We start from the raw sequence: 21,595 nt of genomic DNA, 5'->3' as shown, positions 1-21,595 counted from the left end.
GCACAGTTTGATAAAGGAAAAATGTTTAGTACATAGATTTTTTTCGATACCTCATCCAAAATTATTGAATCTTTTTATTTAAGCTGGTAAGGCTTTGTGCATGGGTAAAATGGTTAACTCTCCTTCCATCCTGATCTTGATTGTACAGATTCAATAAGAAACCAAAGAGGGGGATTCAGTACCTGCAAGAACAAGGAATGCTTGGCACTACCCCTGAAGATATTGCTCAGTTCTTGCATCAAGAGGAAAGATTAGATTCAGTAAGAAAACTTTTTTGCTGATGGTTGTTTTGCTCATGCTGCTGTTTTTGTATTAATTGCAAATCATATTATAATGTTTTAAAGTGTATAACATTATTGTACAATGAAGAAAAGGAAACTTCTCTCTTTTAAAATTTGTAAGCTCAAGGAATTTGAATTGGAGTATGCATTGAGCTATACCCTATACTATATACATCCTGTAGTTCAGCGAAGTGTAGAGGAAAAGACAGACTTACTTGAGCTGACTCCAAACTTGTACTTAGTTGCTAGTATAGCTAGAAGTAACTTACTAAACTGTATGTACTTTAGTCCAGTAAGGGACTGCCAGAAGTAACTGTCCTTCAGAGACGGCTGAAAAATAACATGATGCAACAATTTTTTCGCTGCCTCTCAAAGGAAAGTTACTTATTCTAGATTAGTTCTTTGATTTTATTTACAGCTAGCAGCTGTTGCTGGACTTGGCAGGGTCCTGCAATGTCTGCCTGAGGAGGGTGAGAGTATCTCATGTTGGTATTGTCATCAAAAACTTAGCTTTCTGAAATGGCATTCTGCACCATTGTGCTTAGTAGCCACCCCTGTTGTTTTCTAAGGAAAGGCTTGCATATGCCCGTGCTTGCAGCTGTGACTGAAGTCACAAATTTTAGTATTAGAACTTGAAATCGGCCATCAAAATGAAATTTTAACTTCCGTTTACATATACTTCTGAATGCAAAGTATTTTTCACTGTACTGTCTTGCATTGACAGTGATCAACTTGGATGTATTTGAGCACCAGCTATTTATATTTGAGCATCACTTGCATCTGTTTGAGATCTGTACTCTAGTGGGAATAAACTTGAGTTTAGTAGGCTTTTCATTCCTGTATTAAGTTTCCTAACTACAAAAATCATTCCAGCACAGAGCAATCAGTCATTGGTAATACTAACTTTGTCTTGTGCACGTGTGGAATTAATCTAATAGAAAAAATGGTATATGAGAAAAACCTGAGAAGGAGGAAAGTACGCAGATATAAGCATGTAAGAGTATTATGATGGAATATATGGCCAAAATACATGGCTTCAGAGAGTAGAGGAGAAGCAGGAATACGTCTTAGTTAACCTCATACGGGCCTGTCTTTTTGTCAGACATATGGGCAGTATGGTTCTGTTCTTATTTACTATTTTTTTTCCAGTATAAATGCACCAGTTTGTCTTTTCTATTCTTATTTTAGACTCAGGTTGGGGAGTTCCTGGGAGACAATGATAAATTTAACAAAGAAGTCATGTATGCATATGTAGACCAACACGACTTTTCAGGAAAGGATTTTGTTTCAGCTCTGCGCATGTTTCTAGAGGGATTTCGTCTTCCAGGAGAGGCTCAAAAGATCGATCGCCTAATGGAGAAATTTGCTGCTAGATATTTAGAATGTAACCAAGGGTAAGCCATACTTTGTCTTCAGGACTTTGGAAAGCTGAATAATAAGTAAAGAATCTTAATGTGTTAAATTTGCTGTTCTTTTTCTCCCTTTCCCCTTCAGGCAAACTCTTTTTGCTAGTGCAGATACTGCATATGTTTTAGCTTACTCAATTATCATGTTGACAACAGATCTTCACAGTCCACAGGTACGTTGCTAGAGAAATATTTGTGTAATCTAACTTTCAGGCTTTGTGACGACGTATTTGTAAAAGCTTGATGTTCAGTTTAATACAAATATGGGTGTAAGAAATATGGTAGCTTAAGTTTGTGCATCGTTTAAGTAACAGTATTGTGTTTCGTGGGTGTTGAGATTTTTAAGCTGATTTGGTTCAACCTTTCTGCAAGGTATCATTTTCCTACTCTGTGTTGAATACGAGTTGTGTGGATTTTCCTTCGTAGTAAGGCACTCACAATAGTGGTCTTAACCTACAATCAAAGCCAGAACTTCTGTAATTACTTGCCCATTGATTTTAACACAGATCTGCTCCTGATTTCAGTCTGTTTGGAAAAATAATGCAGCTTTATTTTGATATATACTGCTCACTTCTGCAGTGCATAATATTCAAAGTTGTGGTGATTAGCCATTGTCATTTATTTAAGCAAAATCTGGAAAGAGTTTTGAACTCTTATGAGATTATGGGATTATGTTTAAAATAGATAGCGTGGTCTGTATGACAAGATAAACCACTTTTTTTTTGGTAACATATGTCTAATTGATCTGCGGATCCTACTGAATGTTTGAGTGTTGTAATGTCCATGTGGCCTTGTGTTATTTTGTAGATTTGACAGTGTAGTCTTGCATATGTTGGATACTTAATGTCTTCTGAATCAGCAGGTTTGTCCTTGACAGCCACTTTTCATCTGGCTGCTTTATAGGCAGCATTGTAACTGCTGTGAACTTGCCTCATTTGTTGATCCTAATAACTTCTTTTTGGGTTTCAGGTTAAGAATAAAATGACAAAAGAACAATATATTAAAATGAATAGAGGTATCAATGACAGTAAAGATCTCCCTGAAGAATATTTGTCTGCTATCTATAATGAAATAGCTGGCAAGAAGATTTCAATGAAAGAAACAAAAGAATTAACAATACCCACAAAATCCACTAAACAAAGTAAGTAGTTTCAATATCAGCTTTCTTCAAATGTTGACTCTTCAGTCTCAGGTAGTTACTTCCTTTTTTTAAATGAGAGATGAATGAAGCAAGCGCCGCTTACTTAGCTCAAAATGAGTCCTTCTAATTTCATATCCTTTTCCTTTTAACATAAATGCATGACGTTGTCTTCAAATCTGTGTTAAATGCAACTTCTTATTTTCACTTCTCTTTGCATCTGAATTCCTGGTATTCAGTGTATTGAGCACGGAGAAGACAGGTTTTGCTGTTGAACAGCAACATAGGGAAAATGTATTTGAGGGCTTTACGAAAGTAACAGTGTTGCTGATAGGCGTAGTGCAGAACAAACACAGCAGTTGTGCCTTCTATTTCTAAGGTAACCCTTGTGTTTTCCCGCAATAACCACTCTGTCATCTTCAAAAAATTTTGCATTATTTTGTTTGTAGGGCCCTAATTTATGCACTCTATAAATTAATTACCTCTTCCTCTCTCAAGTACCAGAAAAACTTTGTGTTTTGCACAATGTGAAGACTCAGATGTTACTCATTCTAGCTTTTCTACAGAGAACATTAAGAGACACTTGACTTTTTCTCCACGTAGTCAAATTTGTATACTTCTAAGTCCTAGGTTAGCCTTATGAACAGATTGCTTACAGTAAATTTGCATCAGGAAAAAAGAATCTCTCTTATTTTCAATATTTGTTCAATTAACATAATGTTTTTATTGTAATTTTAAAGAAGCTGATTATTACGTTCTACTTCGGTTTCACTTTCTTGATGAGATGAAGGTTCCATTACGGAAATGAAAAGGGTATTAAGGTAGTTCTTCCTTAGAAAAAGGATGTCCACTTCACTTTATTGTTATTTTCTGTGCTGATGGATTGCTATTGAACTTCTATTCACTATGAATTTAGCTCAGTGGATGTGATATTTATGCTGTCAGTTGAGGTGATGGAGAAAAAAATGTTTGTTGTACAAATCTTAAAATTCTCTAAAGGTTTAAAATCAGGTTACGTTTCATACATGTTTGCCTTAAGTTAAATTTTATCTGTATTGTGAAAGGAATATGTTGCTGGTGTGGTAATTTCAAAGAGTAAAGCTAATACAAAAAATGCATCTGAGTATGGCACTTAATAAAAAATATAACATAGTTACGTTTCTAAAGACACCTCTGCTAAAGATGCACAAATGAGAGGAAAAAATGTGTTTACAGGTGTTGCTAGTGAAAAGCAGAGAAGACTCCTATATAATTTGGAAATGGAACAGATGGCTAAAACAGCTAAAGCTCTTATGGAGGCAGTGAGCCATGTTCAGGCACCTTTTACTAGTGCAACACACCTGGAGCATGTGAGACCCATGTTTAAGGTGAGATGCACGTTTACATATTTACCTAGAATATCACAAAGTTTCTTAATACAAAATACTGACTGACAGGATTTGTTGAAAATACTGAAGATTTGTGTCTGCTATGTTTTGATCATTTTGTAAGTTATTTAACTTGCTACAGGAAAGAAGGGATTTTGAGCCTTCTACTCCAGTTTCACTTAGCCTGGGATGTAAGAAGTTTCTATGCTGATAGAAGCAGCCTTTTGATATAATGGAGGAGTTACAAGAAGCATGTTGAGGGGACGAAAATATAAAGACTCATAAAAAACTTGAAATGATAGGATTTTTATTTCAGGTATAGAGGTGTAGTCAAAACAACAGATTTATAAAGTGCAAAATGACTAATCCCAGTTCATTATTTGAGTCCTTCCTACTGCTTCTAAGGGAGATTACGTCATTGCATTTTGGGGGAGCAATTATCAGAACAAACTTAAGTCTAATGTTATCTGATGCTAATTAATATTTCAGAAAGGCTAGGACTGTCATGTAGTTTTGGGGGAGGTAGCTGGACCTGTATTAAATCATTATTCTAAATGCCTGTCTTGGCTTTGCACCTACGCAATAGCGATCTGCAGCCCAAATGCCTTTTCCATACCAATGATTCAGATTCGTAGATACAGAATATGTTCAGTAGTGTGTTATGCCTCAGTATGCTATTGGGTATGGTCTTTGGCATAACTAACTCATTACGGTTAACTGCCACTGAAATAAATTGTTGTGCCCTTACCATGTGCTCTCATTTTCTGCTCTTGTGCAAGTAGTGGTCCTCATATGACCCCTTTGTGAACTGCTCCAGGGAGATAAAGTCTCAGATCACTGTATAAACAGATGGTTCCCTGGAGCGATGTGCTGTGAGGTCAGATTGAGCTCCAGGACCAGGCTCAAGAATCATAGAACCATTTAGGTTGGAGAAGACCTTTGAGATCATCAAGTTCAACTGATGACTTAAAACTGCCAAGTCCATCACTAAACCATGTCCTTAATCGCCACATCTACATGTCTTTTAAGTACCATCCAGAGGTGCCCACTTCCCTGGGCAGCCTGTTCCAATGCTTGACAACCCTTTCGGTGAAGAAGTTTTTCCTAGTATCCAATCTAAACCTCTGCTGGTGCAGGTTGAGGCCATTTCCTCTCATCCTGTCACTTGTTACTTGGGAGAAGAGACCAACCCCCATCACTGCAACCTCCTTTCAGGTAGTTTTAGAGAGCCGTAAGGTCTCCCCTCAGCCTCCTTTTCTCCAGACTAAACAACCCCAGTTCCCTCAGCTGTTCCTCAATAAGACTTGTTCTCTAGACCCCTCACCAGCTTCATTGCTCTTCTCTGGATGCTCTCCAGCACCTCAGTGTCTGTCTTGTAGTGAGGGGCCCAAAACTGAACACAGTATTTGAGGTGGGGCCTCACCAGTGCCAAGTTTGAGGGGACGATCACATCCCTAGTCTTGCTGGCCCCACTATTTCTAATACAAGCCAGGATGCTATTGGCCACCTGGGCACACTGAGGATCTAGCTATAAGATTGCTGTCTGTGAGGCAGACTTCTGAGTTCTTCATCACTGTATTAATAAAAGTAGGATAGTACTCTGTACAGAATAATGCTAAATGAAAACCTTGTTTCAGGTCAATTTTCAGGGCTTTAGGGTGTCACTTAGCAGAAGTGTACTGTACATAGTTTCTCTCTGTTGACTTATTTAAGGCTGAAATGAAATAACTTGCATGCAGGCATCTGTAAAATTCATAGACTATGTTTTCCTTAAGATACCAGCCCTGTTACTTGATAACGTTCCTAGCCATTGCTGTCCGAAAAGTACATTTGCAAAATCCATTTTCAAAGGAGGAAAACATGAAGCATCAGGGTAAATTAACACCCTAGACGTCTTTTGTGAAGGTGCTAACAATTAGAAGTCTTTTTACTTGAGGATGTTCATAAACTAATTAAAGTACTGAGGACAATGCAATATGTTGAACAGAGAGCTGTCTTCTCAAAAAAAAAGTGAGAACTGTGGAAGTTAAATATTTAATTTCACATTTTTTAGACTTTTAAATTTTTTATTCAACAAAACTTTATAAATTTCTGGGTATCTCTTTCACCAGTTGATGCCAGCATAAAATTTATCATTATAACTATATTTACAGATACATTTGCTAAATGATTAAAACAGAACAAAAATTCACTGTATGCAACCACCTCAGCAGCCCAAAATTTATTATCTATTTTAAAGGCTTAATCTTAACCTTTAATGACAAAACAGTCTATTATAAATAACAGCGTCAATCTGGTTATAAAGCATACTATACAGATCTCTAGATGGTTCTTAAAGTGTTTCAGTTTTGCAATTTTTAAGATTAGTTTTGATTTCAATAGGAATGAAAAATTAGGGAGAGGGGAAAGAAGCATACACTTCTGGAACATAGAATAATATCATAGTTTGAGTTGAAAGGGACCTTTAAAGGTCATGCAGTAGGGTAAGTCCTGGATCTAGGAATTCATCTGATGCCTTTAATACTGTCCCAGAGTTATAGTTTGGTGTGTACAAGTGTTAAATGCTTTTCTGACGTAGTGCTTTTGGAGTTGCTGGCTTAAATGAAACCAAAGCTCTGTGGTGCATCCTTTTATTATGAAATTAAGTGTGAAATCTATTGCTCCCTGCTGTGCCCGTTGACTCTGTGTTTCATCTGGGGTGACTTCAGGTAAAATCATTTCTAAAATTGTTCTGGGTACCCTGGTGTTTCCTCTCTGTAAGCATGTGCAGTTATGGCATCTTCTGATTATTTTTTTTTTTTCTGCCTATGGGAGAGGGAGCCTTGACCACGAGGACAGGACCACGTGGACTCTCCTGCAGTAACTTTCAGTTGAGTGTATTACACTCTCAGTCCCACCTAAGACAAGAGGAATGGGAAACATCAACAGTGGCTTAGATACAAAAAGGTGGATGGCTGAGGGCTACAAAATTAAGAGCAGAGAGATGAAGGAAAAGTTGTATTCTGTCTCTTATTACTGTTTTACTGTAATTTTAGTGGAATTAATAAAGTTTGCTGCCCTGTTTTACCCTGCCTTTTTTTTTCCCTTCTGGTGTTATCAGGACAAACCAGTCTTATTAAGTGCATACTTTTCATCATAAAAGAATCTGTTATACACTGTGTTGGTTCTTGCAATAACTGTTGACTCTATCCTTATTTCTCACTGTGCTGAGATGAAGGTTGTCCCAGGAATACCAAAACTCCGTTAGCCATCTAACTGACATAGCTGGAAAAAAACAAACCCCAAAACTATCTGAAGATGGTTGTGTGTGTCGGTTGCTGAGGGGGAGGGAGAATGCTTCTGAGGGGAGCATCCATTTGCATTACTTCTATTCTGTGTCTCATGTCTATTCTATTCCATTTTCTTTTTGGCAAAAGGCAACTTCATGGTTAGTGATGTGAGTTAAGGACAGAATTTACACTTTAGCAAGGTGTTGAAACTGTAACATTCCCTTCAAGTATTAATGGTTGCTAACCTAACTTCTGTTTTGCATACGTTCTAGTTGGCATGGACACCTTTTCTAGCTGCATTTAGTGTGGGTCTACAGGACTGTGATGACACAGAAGTTGCCTCTCTTTGTTTGGAAGGTATACGATGTGCAATCAGGATTGCTTGCATTTTCAACATTCAGGTAAAATAATTAAGATTAAGTTGATACTTTGATTTGTTTACAAGCAAAATGTTAGTGGGGTTCAAAGAGTTCTCGTTGCTGAAGCTATGCACTGCAATACCGAGGGGCTGCCTGCTTCTGCAATTACTACATCATCTGACATTTGACTGGAAGTGTTTTAAATAAAGTGACCTTTATTTTTCCTGATGTTTTGTGGTAAGTGCTGCCATGCCTATGTACTGAATTTATTTTCCCCACAAGTTGACTACTTTTATGTCAAAATACTTTTTTTTCTAGCTTTGTTGTGATGTTTCATAAAATGAGTCTTTCTGTCCTGTTTTATAAGTAAAATACTATCTCTGTGAACTGTGTTTGAAATACTGTTCTCAACTTCAGAGAGACCGTACTAATCTGAGACTTCTATAATTGGCTACCATTTTAACAGTTATGGCACTGGAAATGTCATTCCTGATGTAATGCATGAATGTATCTTGCATTAAGCACAATGCCAAGAATTCCAGACTCTCTGGCTCCAGAGGGTAATTCTGATTAAACTTGGGTGCTTTTTTGCCTTTTTGCCCCTGCCCTCCCTCCTCCCCTCCATTTTAAAATCATCAGTAGTGAACATATTATTATGTTTTGGTAGACTTATTAGTTGGAGTACTGGTGTACTGGTCTGTGATAAGCCCATGGTTAGGGATAGCTGAACGGAGGGGCAAGCAAAATTCATGTTTGACATTACATTATTTCATGAGTACATTGAAAACATTAAAAAAAAACAAAACCAAACCCAAAACCAGAACAAAAACAAACACTCAAAACCCCCAACAGTCTTCTAAGACTAACTTTAAGTAAAAACTGTTGAACTATGATATGATAGTGAATGCTTTGCTTCCCTCTCCCCTTGCACTTGTATTTAGCAAATTAGATTCTTTTTTCAGTAATGTGGAAAGGCACATTGGGATCTCTGATAGAGCTGCTTAAAAAAGCTCGTTTGAGATCATGTAAGGTTTCCTTCCTCTGTCTTTCCACTTCTTTTTCTCCCACATCCCCTCCCCTGAACTGAACAGATTTACAGATTTGATTAACAAAGCTTTCCCTGGAGCCTGCAGCTGTTCAATGAAATTCACATTCCTGTTATTTTTGTTTCTAAGCTGCAAAAGGGGAACTGGTACCAATATCAGTTTCAGCAGCTGCAGAGTTCCCAGCTCTGCAATGGTCTGCATCGGGTGGGCAGGGCAAGGACATGTTTGCTCTAAGATCCCCGTGCTCCAAGAATGTACCAGAATCGGTTGTACCCTTCTGTTGCCTTGGGACAAACTTGATTGAACAGGAGGTGTTTCAAAAACACTTCTTATTTGCTGAAATTTAAGAACTTGGTTTTGTGTTTTCAGTATAAGTGATATTCCTTCTTGGTTTCCTATGGGAATTCTGTTTTGTTGATATCATTAAAAACAGTACTGGTTTGTTGATGATTTCAGTACGTTCCAGGATGATTCCATTGCACGAGGTCCTGATTAGATGGCAGTGTTGTCTGACTTCAGAGGCCAAATAGCTCTGGTGGTCTGAAGGAGACTGGCAAATCTGTGCTTGAGCTGCCTTAGGGATCTTCTCTGTGGGAAGCAGGTTTTTCCTCTTGTGCTTAACTGGTGCTGGCAACTTTTCTGTTTCATTGAATAAACATACAGAAGTTAAGGTTGGTGTCTAAGAACAGTTAACTTTCATTTACACACATTGAGAGATAACAGAGGGAGCTGGAGGCTTTTAGTTTTAAGAAAATTTGCAAAGTATGCAATATAGTTGAAGCTCTACATGTTCACCTCTAAAACCTCAATTAAAGATTCTATTTTTAATTATGCTTTTAATCTTAGACTGTCACATAGTCTGGCTTTTGCCTTTAAGCATCTGGGACAAGATACGCATCAAAAGGATGTACTTAATTTGCCTATATCATTTGATTTTACTTTCTGGTTGATGGACACATTGTTTAGTTGTTGTTCTACTTTGGCTTAAAAAAAGGGGCAGAGGGGGAATATCTGTGTGGAGCAGATAGGGGAGGTAGGCGTGAAAACATTCTCCTTTTACAGAAGATACACAGTTTGTAAACTCTAAAGCTTCTTTGCTTAGTACTCTTTCCATGAAATTTCCATTTTTCTGTGCTTATACATCGTTTGCTGTGCCTTTGCCAGCGTACCCTGTAGTTGTAGTTGGGTTTGAACATGGCAGCTCTGTTGCTCTGTGAGAGTCCGTCCCTTCTGTCGTTGCCCTCTGTTGTGGCATTCATGTTTTCTCCATGAAACAGACATTCTTCCTGGGATTGTTTTTGAAATATTTTATATTTGGTTTTATTATGTGCTCAATGATTTTATTTTTTTTAATTTCAAAATAGTCTTAAACATCGACACAGTTAAATATCTTTCATAGTTGTCATTTGTTTCTCCGATGTACAACCATTTCACTTTATGGCCTTCAGATCATACATAACAGGAGAGTAAAATGCACTTATGAGCTCACCTGTAATTACCTTTTTACTACTGTAATTGGTTCATATGAGATCTGAGGAGTTTCCTTTGGTATTTCTAGATATCCTATATATAAAAATCAGGAACATTCTTTTGTGAGATTGATTTTAATCTGCCTAGATTATAGGTCGCTTGCTCTTCACCCACCCGTGGCAGACTCGCCTTACAAGCTTCTGAAGTGTTCCAAACGGTGTAGATTAAATCAAATAAAGTTCTGAGCAGTTTACTGGAATGGCAAAACATACATTTTTAGATACATTATTTAGATTCTGTTGCCAAAAAAATCCTACAGCTTGTGAGAGTCTGCTAAGGCAGCATTTTCAGAGTAGGTCCAGGTATAGTACAATAGTATTAAAAGCTTACCTAAGAAGCTACATTTCTTCTGGAACTGCATCCTGTTTCCCAAAAAAGCCCCCCAAAAATCCAAAAAGACCAAACCCAGAAACCTAAGAACAATTTACGTGTTCTATGCTGTCAGACATTACACTTCAAGTTTCTGAATACAGGGCACCTGATTTTATCCCACAGCTTACTACCGAAAAACATGAGATCTTTTCACTATGTAGAATGCTTTGGAAATTCAGTTCTAGGAAGAGAGAGGTAAACAATATAGTTGCCGAAATCATGCAGGTTGTTCTAAGAACAAGAAACTGAGAAAATACTTACAGGACAATTTTTTTTTCTTTTTTTTTTCCCCTCCCATTTGTAGCTTGAAAGAGATGCCTATGTCCAAGCGTTAGCAAGATTTACATTACTTACAGTGAGTTCTGGTATTACTGAAATGAAGCAGAAGAATATTGACACAATTAAAACTCTCATCACGGTGGCTCATACGGATGGAAACTATTTAGGAAATTCCTGGCATGAGGTACAAGAGTCATTTGTACTTAAACTGTAAGAAAGCACGTGTACTGATTTTGAACACAGTAGTGTACTTGTTTGTGCATAAATACAGTGGGTTTTAGATAAGTGCCAAGTATATACTTTTGTACATGAATTTTGTAGAATTGCATATTATGCAGCCAGTTAAAGTAGCAAAACATATCCAAGTGAGAAATAAAATTGTGAGAGACTAGTCCAATAGTACTTAAATTAGTATTCCTTTTAGACCAAAGAAAAGAAATTCTTGTCTGACATGGAGTGTTTAGAATTTTTTTCTTCTAAAGATTTGCCTAAAGATTTTTATTTATTTATTTTTTACTACTTCAAACTGCTTTTTGTTGATAAACAACTTCTTTATTCTCTGGAATAGATTCTGAAGTGCATCAGTCAACTTGAACTGGCACAGTTAATAGGAACTGGAGTAAAACCTCGCTACATCTCAGGGACAGTGCGTGGCAGGGAAGGTTCTTTTACTGGAACAAAAGATCAGGCACCCGATGAATTTGTGGGGCTGGGACTAGGTAAGTAATACAGACATGAAGTATTTCATTTAACTGGCTTTGTTCAGACAGATGTTAAAGTTTGTCCTTTGTTTTCTTTATTGTTGACTGTGAGGTTCGGAGACGAGACTGTGAAGTAGTCCTTGTAAAACTCTCTCAGGCTTTGAGTAGACCTACTCCTATTGCTGGAATATTTGTTTGGCTCTGTTAAGTATTATTGCTAGGATGGGAGAGTGGGAAATGTAAGAAAATTATACATTATTCATTTCTGTTAAAATACAGCTGCCCAAGTAAGAAGGGATTGCTGATGGTATGACCAGATTTAATAATACCGCAACATTACTCCACCAAGTATTTTACCAAACAGGCAAGTTAGTTTGTGTAGGCTAAGCTTTCTGTTGTGAAACTTTGCAAGAAATATACAGTATTCAAACCAAGTGGGAGATGAGTTTACCTTAAATTCTGAAATTCTGTTTCCTCCTCTTTTGGTTACTTTGGTATTGACTAGGTGCCTTTTTCAGGTTGGCCTGAGAGAGTAGCGTGATTGTTGTGATTATTTTACTAGTTTCCCTGATCTTAGTCCTCAGCTCGTCCTAATAGCCTGCCTTTGCATTCTCCTCAGACAGTTTTTCTTACTCTGCAGTCAGTACTTTTCTTTCCATTGTGGTCTCCTTTGGCCTGCCTCTGTATACTTCCCTCACCTTGCCAAGAGTTGCTGAAGGGAAACCTTATGCCTGGAAATTAATGTGTCTGCCAGCATCTCATATACTGAGCTTCCTCCTGCCCTTCTGATGTGCATCCTTCAGTTTAGTGTTCCCTGATGACCTATCCAACTTCGCTATTTCCAAATGCTGGCAGTTTCTTTACGCTGAAGCAGCTGGCCTTTTAAAGTTGTAAGTCCTAATAGCTCAAGAATGTAAACTATAGTCAGGTGTCTCTAAATCGTATTGCTAGTCGATGGTGTAAATCCAGCTCATAAAGACTTTTTTTCCCCTCGTTCAACTACATTTCTAAGGAAAATAGTCCATGCCCAAATACATAAAATGTTTCTTTCTGATTTGAATTTCTGGAATGCCTATTTATTGAGTACATATGGAAACGTAACCATTTTCTTTGTTTTTTATTGTTTTGATAATATTACTTCAGTCTGGTAGGAAAATGCCTAACTCAAAGGAATTTGGTTTTCATGCACCTAGAGGCTGTTGGAACATAGTCATTTTCTCAATTGTTTTAGTTTTTTCACTCTTCTCCACAAATCCTGTGTTGCAGATCCTTTAATTCTCTGATCACTCTGAAGTATCCTTTGGAACTATGGCTTTCAAGCAACCTTCCTGAAAACCTAAATTATTCTGAAGAATCCATAGTGCTTATGTCCGTATATACAGACATGTATTTTGCAGGAAAATAGTTGTTGTTGTTGTTTAATTAGAGTAAGTGAAGTTGTAGCCTGGTGACATAGAAGCTTCATCTTTGAAACTTGCTTGCTAAATCAGATGTGCATAAGCATCAGCATTCACTATTGCTGAAATTAGAAGTGTGTGGGTTTTTTAAAAACAAACAAACAAACCAAACCACCCCCACCTCACCCCCCCCAAAAAAAACCCACCAAAAAACACAGCAAACCCCTTTGCTCATTCATTGCCTGAACAAAGATTCAGGTGTGCACTCTTCAGGCATCTGCATTTGAATGTCTTCATCACTCTTGCTCTGTCTTCCTGCTGTGGCCCTTTTTTGTTTTACTTGAAAATTCAAGGCATCACAAGCATGTGCCTTGTAAAAGTAAACAAATCAGCATCTATTCCTTTGCTTCTTTGGTAGAAATGTTGTCTTACTTGGACTTCTGACTGTGAAGTTCAGCTTTCTTCTACTCTAGTTTGTATTTCTTCTACTCTAGTTTGTATTAACAAAGTTGGAAGACAAAACCTGCTGCTGTGAGTGAGTCGCAGCCAAAGTGTACTACTTAGGTAAACAGAAATCCTCTTTAGACAATGGGGATCTGAAGAATCAGTTTTTCATAAAGCAGAATTATATAGGTGACTCTGTTTCAGTGTAAAAGATCTCATAACTGGTGAAATATAAATCTGCTGTCCATTTAGGTTTTCCAGCATATAAATCCTATGATAAAAAGGAATTCTCATGTAAACTGGCAGAGTGGGTTAGGATTACATGACTTCTTGGCTATAGCTCTTCGAGTTCACTTCACACAGCTGCTTGTTTGATATGTTTGTTAGCTGACATATTACCAAGATTCAAGGTAAACGATACTGGCAGCTTGTGTGCTTAAAAGAGAAACCTTCCTCAAACCCAACAGCATTATAAGTTGCTGAAATACTCTGTAAGGTTATGTATGTATGCATGTGTGTACATAAGCACCCTAGAAAAATATTTCAGATGGGTCAGTTTATCTAGATTTGACAGCCAGTCATCTCCAGCCAAGTACGGAACACAGCAAGACTCTGAGGCAGAGTTTTGGGAGGCAGTCTGAAACACAAGAACTTTTTGTTTCTGCACATCTCTGAGAACGGAACTGCTGGCCTTCTTTAGGTCTTCTGTGCTCCTCTATCTTTGTCATAGGCTGCCTAAGAAAAAAAAAAAAAACAACCCTCTAAATACAAGATAGGTGAAATTACCCAGAATGGTTGCAAGATTCCTGCTCTTTTTTTGATGGGGGGGTGGAGGGGAGCTTAGAGACTGTGAGAAATTTTGGAAATTTGCTCACTGTGAAGTTAGCATTTTCTTAACATGAGCTTTCCCAGGTGTGGGTTACAGTTTCTGGCCTCCAAAGTAACTACTGCTATTTTCATTTACAGATTTTTTTCTCAGTATTATTAGGTGATAATTTTGCTGTACTTAAGATGTAGCTTTAAGATGGACTTTTGGTGGGAGCCCTTCTCTGTGAATGATCAAAAAGGAAACCTATCAGAATGGATTTACTCACTTGCTGCTAATAAATTGTGCAAAGTTCTCTGTGTTGTATTCTGTATCATGTGTTGTGTATTTCCAGTAGCAGAATTACCAAAGATTCATTGAAAGAGGGAGAGAAAAAGGTGGTTCTTGTGCTTTTGAACTTTTTTCACTTGTACCTATTCATACAGTTGTCCCGGAAAACTGTCCGCATTTAGACCTTAGTTTATACATGGATAGAGAATCTAGAGAATTAGGACTTAAACCAACTTGAAACTGTCCACAGACATGCCCAGCTCATGTAACAGAAATGAATAATGTACTTATTTTTTTAATTCACAAAAAAGAGATTTAATTATACTGGTAGTGGCACAACTTCTCTTCCTTTTTCTTCCCACTGATTTCTGTGTTCTCTTTTACCTGTTTTTCAAATTTTGTTCACTGTAGTTGGTGGAAACGTGGATTGGAAGCAGATAGCAAGTATTCAGGAATCCATTGGTGAAACTAGCTCCCAAAGTGTTGTTGTTGCTGTAGACAGGTATTGTATTACATTTGCTGTTGCCACCTCAAACTTTTTAAGCAATATTGGAATACCCTGTGATAATAATAGGATATAATTAGTTTACCTCTATTAAAACAAACAAACAAACAAAACCAACTATGTAAATATTTGAAAGTACTTTTGGATTTTGTGGGTGTTTTCCTTTTTTTATGGAGCAGAAGTATTTTGGCAAAACAGAATGGAACAAAGATTAGGCACGAAGCCTTTTTATTGATGTAAAATAATTACAGGAGAGTTGCAGAATGAAGACTGCTGTACTGTCCGGAGAATCTTGATTTGCTATATATAGTATCATATAGCAAATCTCATTTTGCCTTAATACAGGGAGCATTATTGACAGACCCTTTTTCTTCTAAATGTGATTACTGGCTCCCTGCTTTCCTCTAGGTTATGTAGATGTTGTCTGAATTTACCCAAATTATTATTCCAGTCTTCCTTTCTATGAATCACATTTATCATAACTGGATTTGATGAGGCATAATACATATCATAAACATGCGTTGTTTATATTGTAAAGTACTGATCAGACTGGAGTGCTAAATGGATCTTGCTTTCTCAGCATATAAGAAATCAGAAAACAAAATTGCCAATCACAGAGGTATTTTGAAGGCGTACAAGCATTTCTATGACTGAGTATAGGCAGCAAGATCGATGCAGCTCAATGAAAGTTGGCTTGCAGAAAATCACATCAAGCCAACTTGAGGCTTAATGTCAAACACATAATAGCTCTTTAGGTTTGCAGTATTTCTCCCCACTTCATAATGGGAAGTGTTTCAAGTATCTATTTATCATGGCAAGTAGAAATTGTGCACTCTGGAGAAGTTTGACTTCTGTATTTGGAGCAGGGCTGAATAGTTTATAAACTACTGGCATTATTCATCAGTCACTGTCAATGAGTGGATAGTATTAGAAACAATGCTCACCTCCCAGTATCCATGCATGCTTATAGGAGTTGGTTTTAAATATTAGAAATAATGGAAGTATTTCTGATATTATTTTCAAAGCGCAGTATTTTTCCACAATTAATAATTGTTTTTTAATAAATAAAAGTAGTCAGGGAGTGTCTGTATATATTAAAAAAAGTCTTGAATACATGTTTAATAGATGCTTTCTTAGGAAATTGTAACAATGTCTTAAAATGCACTTTACAGAATATTTACGGGATCTACAAGGTTGGATGGAAATGCTATTGGTAGGTTTTATCTCCATGTGTTCCTCCCGTCTCCCCCCCCCCTCTCCCCCCATCCTACAAACCTGCTTTGTCTTAAACCTTGGAAAAATATTCCATTAAAATCTCTGGTCATTTTAATAGTGGATTTCGTTCGCTGGCTTTGTGCTGTATCTATGGATGAACTGCTGTCTGCTACCCACCCTCGAATGTTTAGTCTGCAGAAGATAGTAGAGATTTCTTACTACAACATGGGCCGGATAAGGCTACAGTGGTCTAGAATCTGGGAAGTTATTGGAGATCATTTTAATAAGGTATTGCTGTTAATGATTAAACTGCATCCTCCTTACGTTATCGATACAAACAAATTTTATTTAGAGATTTATTGGAAAACCATGTGCTCATCTGAATGGTAATGTTTTTTCTGTCCGTCTGTATAAGTAGCTTAAAATACAATAAAAATTGTAAAGCTGGAAAAGCCTGTGAGAAGGCACAGGTACACAATATAATAAATGTAAACCCAGGAGTATACGTTAAGGTTTTTATCATTACCTGAGTCTAGAACTGGCTGCCTTTAGTTATGTGTTTTAATTTTTGGAGGTGTTCTATGAAGCTTGGGGTAAGAGATTGTTTTCCGTTCAAGTCTAAATGGACTATTTATCAGCTGTATTTTTGACATGCATTTTTAATACAGGTTGTTGAAGTCTTTCTAGACAGCTTGCTTATTTTTAGAAAGTTTTAAATGCTATGATATATAATGTAGAAAATGGCTGGAATTCGTTAGGGATTATTGAACTGCATTAACAATGTGGTTTATGGAATTGGCTACTGTTTAATTTTGCTAATTTTCCAGTACTGCTTAATTCTCTGTTATCAAATGTAAAAGCAGCTTGGGCTGAATCCATAAGAATTCTGATGCAAGCTTACTATGCGTTTCTGTTCTATGTTACCAGGTTGGCTGCAATCCCAATGAAGATGTCGCTATTTTTGCAGTAGACTCCTTAAGGCAATTATCAATGAAGTTCTTAGAAAAAGGAGAACTTGCTAATTTCCGATTCCAGAAGGACTTCCTAAGACCGTTTGAACACATCATGAAGAGAAACAGGTAATAACATACAATTAACTGAATCACCTGGAATCATAAGCAACAACTTTTGCAATTAATGTTACAAATCCCTTTTGTAAAATCAGTTGCAGGAGAATTATACTATTCTAATTGATTATGTAATTTAGTTTAAACAATTACTGTTTATTATCTTAATTTAGGTCTCCTACTATTCGAGACATGGTTGTACGGTGTATTGCACAGATGGTAAATTCCCAGGCTGCTAACATTCGTTCTGGCTGGAAAAACATTTTTTCAGTATTTCATCTGGCAGCCTCAGATCAGGATGAAAGTATAGTGGAACTTGCATTCCAGACTACAGGACACATTGTCAGTGAGTATTGACGATATTCAGACATCGTGAAAGTGTATGTGACTCCAGAGACTGAGAAGCTTTGTTTATCTGTTGGCTCTACAGCCTGCATAGTAAAGCCCACTTCATGCTAAAGAACCAGTGTTTTCATTCTAAAGAACCAGTGTTTTACATTTTTCAACCAATCCTATGGGAAAATACAAAAATAATTCAGTAAGATTATAGTAATCTGTCTTCCTTTATGCCTTTAAAAAAAAAAAAAAATCTTTGTAGTACTCCATAGTAAAGCAAGTTGAGCCTTAGATAATTTTACTGAATGTGTATATTTTCATTTAAGTGAAGAATTTTATATCTTACCCACCCCCCCCCCCCCCCGCCAAAAAAAGAAATAATTGTGTGGTCGTTTTACTATTATGTTGTTTATCTTTTTCCTTATTTCTGAAATGTGCTTGTCCATGTCCTGTTTAGGAGGAAGTGCTGAGCTAGGTGGCACTATGATTTTTTTTTAAATTTTTTTATTTAGTTTTCTTTTCTTCCTATTCTAGTCTAGATCTCAGGCTTTAAGTGCCATAAGGGATCTCCTTATTCTGTCTCAAACTCTGCAAGTTCCTAAAACTTTTTCAGCATTGATAAAGAACGTTTTTTTTTCCTCTAAAGTGACTATTTAAAAACAAGGCAACAGGACCATATTGCCGAGGGAAGTCCTTTTGTAGATGTAATTCCATGCTTTATGTAGCCCTCTTAAGCTCTGATCACACAGACTAGTGTTAAACAGTAAGCCTATTGCTCTGTTCTTGCTTAACTGTTAAATTTGCCTTCTTTAGACTAGATGCTACCTTGATTTATTTTAGATAGTTATTTACTGTCAAAATAGAATGCCCTCTAGGTGATTTTTTTTTTTTTTTGGTTGAGCATTCATCTTTTAGTTTTTAATGCTGCTCAAGCATTTGACAGCACCAGTCAATGAACCAGTCTCTCGTGACTTCTGTTACAATCAGTTCATATTAGAATTAATAGATTTTAAAGCATGACACTTTCTTTCTTCTGTTCACACTTTTCTCCCAGCAATTGTGTTTGAAAAACACTTCCCAGCAACGATAGATTCTTTCCAGGATGCAGTAAAGTGCTTGTCTGAATTTGCCTGCAATGCAGCATTTCCAGATACCAGTATGGAAGCGATCCGCCTCATCCGCCACTGTGCAAAATATGTATCTGATAGACCTCAGGTATAGTCTGTATTGACTAAATTAGAAGTGCTTTAATCAACAGGACTTTTATAAAGAAAAAAATATTCATGATAACCTTGTTGGCTTCCCTTCAAGTTTGAGATTGAGAAACGTACTTTATTCAGAAGCAATAGGAGTATAGAACACCACGGGCTTTGAAAGTATCAGCAATTCTATTTTTTTTTTTCTTTTATTCCCCCCCGACCCATCCCCATCCACCCAGTTTGGCTGGTGGCTAGCTTTTCTGAGAGCTATTGGAAATCGGTGTACCTCAGGATCTGCTCTCTACTGAGAAATGTTGTGAGGAATGGATAACGGCATGAGCAAAAGTGCTTGATATCCTCAGAATGTTATGGCAGATCCTCACTGTCAGTGCTGTCTCTATAAAGAGAGACTAGGAGACTCAGACTGAACTGCAAGCAAAAACTGGTGCTTGAATGTTTCATCTTATTTATTTTTTTAGTTTATTTTTCATAATATACTAAGCATTACTTTGAAAAACACTTCACCTTCTCAGTATTACTATTTTGATTGCCAGCTCACCTGAGGTGTCAGGGTGTAATAGTAGTACAGCAGAGATTTACAGTCCAAATAGTGTTTTATTTTGAAGAATCTAACTCTTACGACTCTGTATAACCCTGTGTCTTCTTCTAAAGGCATTCAAGGAATACACAAGTGATGATATGAATGTAGCTCCCGAAGACCGAGTGTGGGTACGAGGATGGTTCCCAATTCTGTTTGAGTTGTCCTGTATCATCAATAGATGCAAATTAGATGTAAGAACCAGGTAACAATCAGTATTTGTAATTCAAATTTTAAAAGGCTTGCTTTACGCTTTTAAAATGCAAACAACTCTTCTTAGTAAACGTGCCTATTGTAAAATGACTTACATAGTTAGGTGATATCATTGTGGGAACACCAGACTCTTTAAAAACACCTTTTAAATAGATGCTGGAATGTGGAAATTAAGTCTGTGTTCTTTACGTATGAAATTTTTATCTTCCGTTATAACAACTAATGAAGTTATATGGTTGTGATTGTATTATATTAAATAGATAAGTAGTACATTTTCTTAAAGTTAAATATTCAAATAGTGCCTGTTTAGGAGATCACAAAGATGAGAACTACTTAAATAGTTAATTTGAAAATAAATTAAAGCTTAAGTAGATTAAAATATAGTGACTGTTTTTCATTTATTATAGAACCTGTAAACTATTTAAAACAGCTCAGTTCAACTTCTAACTTTCCGAACGTAAAACAAGCAAGCATTATTTTAACATAGAAGGTCAGCTCTAAATGGTCAATATGCATTAAATTACCCTCACTTTTTTTAAACAAGGTATTACATTGGATTAATATCCAAATCTGTATTTTTCCAGTGGTGATACTGATCCTCCCTATTCGTTAGCAAATATAAACGTATGATGTTTGATTTCATGATCCATGCCCCTGTTACTTATTCCATTTTAGTGATTTGTCATAGTTGATCTAGGTAAGCCTCGTGTCACATTTCCATTTTTTGCTCTCTTCAAAACAAATGTAAAATGCTCCTTGCAATGAGTAGGTTTTGATTTAGTGGACAGGAACAGCAAAATTCTGTTGGAATCTTTTTTTTTGTTTTAGTTAAAACTATGACCCCAGTCCTGCCTGCCTTCCTGTGTTATACCCATCATACTTACTTTGAGGATTATTGAACTGGTTTTATACCATGATTCGTTAACTGGTTGAGGATTGCAGAAACGATTGAAAAAGCAAAGCTGTACTATAATTTCATGTAAAACCTGCTTATTTTTCTTGAATATGGTTTTTCCCTTACGAAATATATTCTGTTGTGGTTCTGATACTAAATATGAGAGGTTGTATGCAAATCATTTTAAATTCACACATCTACATGCGAGCTGTGCATCTGGACTCCCTTTATAGTTGGTGAAGATTGATATTCATTTCTGGACCTCTGTATTTCTTACCTGGAAATACTTGTTACTTTATTTTTGCAGTCCTCTGAAGTTATTTTCCTATTTTAATTTGAAATTCCCACAGTTCTCAAAAGTATTTTCTGGCTATTGCCTGTGACTTCTAAGTGCTTTTTAAACAAGCTGATTTTCTACTTAATTTTGGTGTACTAGTGTGACTGATCCACGTCAGATCAGTGCATGATGTATTTGAGTTTGTTATTGCTGTTGCAGTTGGACATATTTGGTCTAGTGCATGTCTTTTTGTAACCTTTAATATATGTTCTTTCTTCATTTCAGGGGCTTAACAGTAATGTTTGAAATAATGAAGACATATGGCCATACTTATGAAAAACACTGGTGGCAAGATTTGTTTCGGATTGTTTTCAGGATATTTGACAACATGAAACTGCCGGAACAGCAGACAGAGGTGAAAAAGTGGGGGAAGATAGTTTACATGAGATCTATAGTTACAGCGGAAAACCTGATAAGTAATATAGCTTATCAAGTAACGTAAGGCAAACCTCAAAACTTATATGGTTGACCTGTAGTTCTAGTAGTCTTATTTTGGTTTATTAGCATTCTGTTGGAAATACTGTCACTTTCCTCTTTTTTTAAAA

The 21,595-nt window shown here is 36.7% G+C and overlaps 1 protein-coding gene across 1 annotated transcript in view; it reads left to right on the top strand.

Annotated features, from left to right (window-relative positions):
* ARFGEF1 (ADP-ribosylation factor guanine nucleotide-exchange factor 1 (brefeldin A-inhibited)) overlaps window positions 1–21,595 on the top strand; it is a gene marked incomplete at its 5' end in the record, with an annotated part of 67,793 nt that overhangs the window by 31,692 nt on the left and 14,506 nt on the right. The window contains 16 exons of the mRNA XM_009892951.1: window positions 149–260; window positions 1,470–1,675; window positions 1,776–1,860; window positions 2,657–2,828; window positions 4,041–4,192; window positions 7,734–7,862; window positions 11,073–11,231; window positions 11,616–11,766; window positions 15,097–15,187; window positions 16,363–16,403; window positions 16,524–16,693; window positions 17,333–17,484; window positions 17,646–17,818; window positions 18,863–19,023; window positions 19,680–19,810; window positions 21,276–21,405. Of these exons, the coding sequence (XP_009891253.1) occupies window positions 149–260; window positions 1,470–1,675; window positions 1,776–1,860; window positions 2,657–2,828; window positions 4,041–4,192; window positions 7,734–7,862; window positions 11,073–11,231; window positions 11,616–11,766; window positions 15,097–15,187; window positions 16,363–16,403; window positions 16,524–16,693; window positions 17,333–17,484; window positions 17,646–17,818; window positions 18,863–19,023; window positions 19,680–19,810; window positions 21,276–21,405 (2,215 nt within the window). The remainder of the gene's footprint in view (window positions 1–148; window positions 261–1,469; window positions 1,676–1,775; window positions 1,861–2,656; window positions 2,829–4,040; window positions 4,193–7,733; window positions 7,863–11,072; window positions 11,232–11,615; window positions 11,767–15,096; window positions 15,188–16,362; window positions 16,404–16,523; window positions 16,694–17,332; window positions 17,485–17,645; window positions 17,819–18,862; window positions 19,024–19,679; window positions 19,811–21,275; window positions 21,406–21,595) is intronic.

Source organism: Charadrius vociferus, unplaced genomic scaffold (assembly GCF_000708025.1).
Source record: "Charadrius vociferus isolate BGI_N301 unplaced genomic scaffold, ASM70802v2 scaffold539, whole genome shotgun sequence".
Lineage (NCBI taxonomy): Eukaryota > Metazoa > Chordata > Aves > Charadriiformes > Charadriidae > Charadrius > Charadrius vociferus.
Note: the sequence above shows the minus strand (reverse complement) of the source record. Positions and strands in the feature narration are given on the sequence as shown.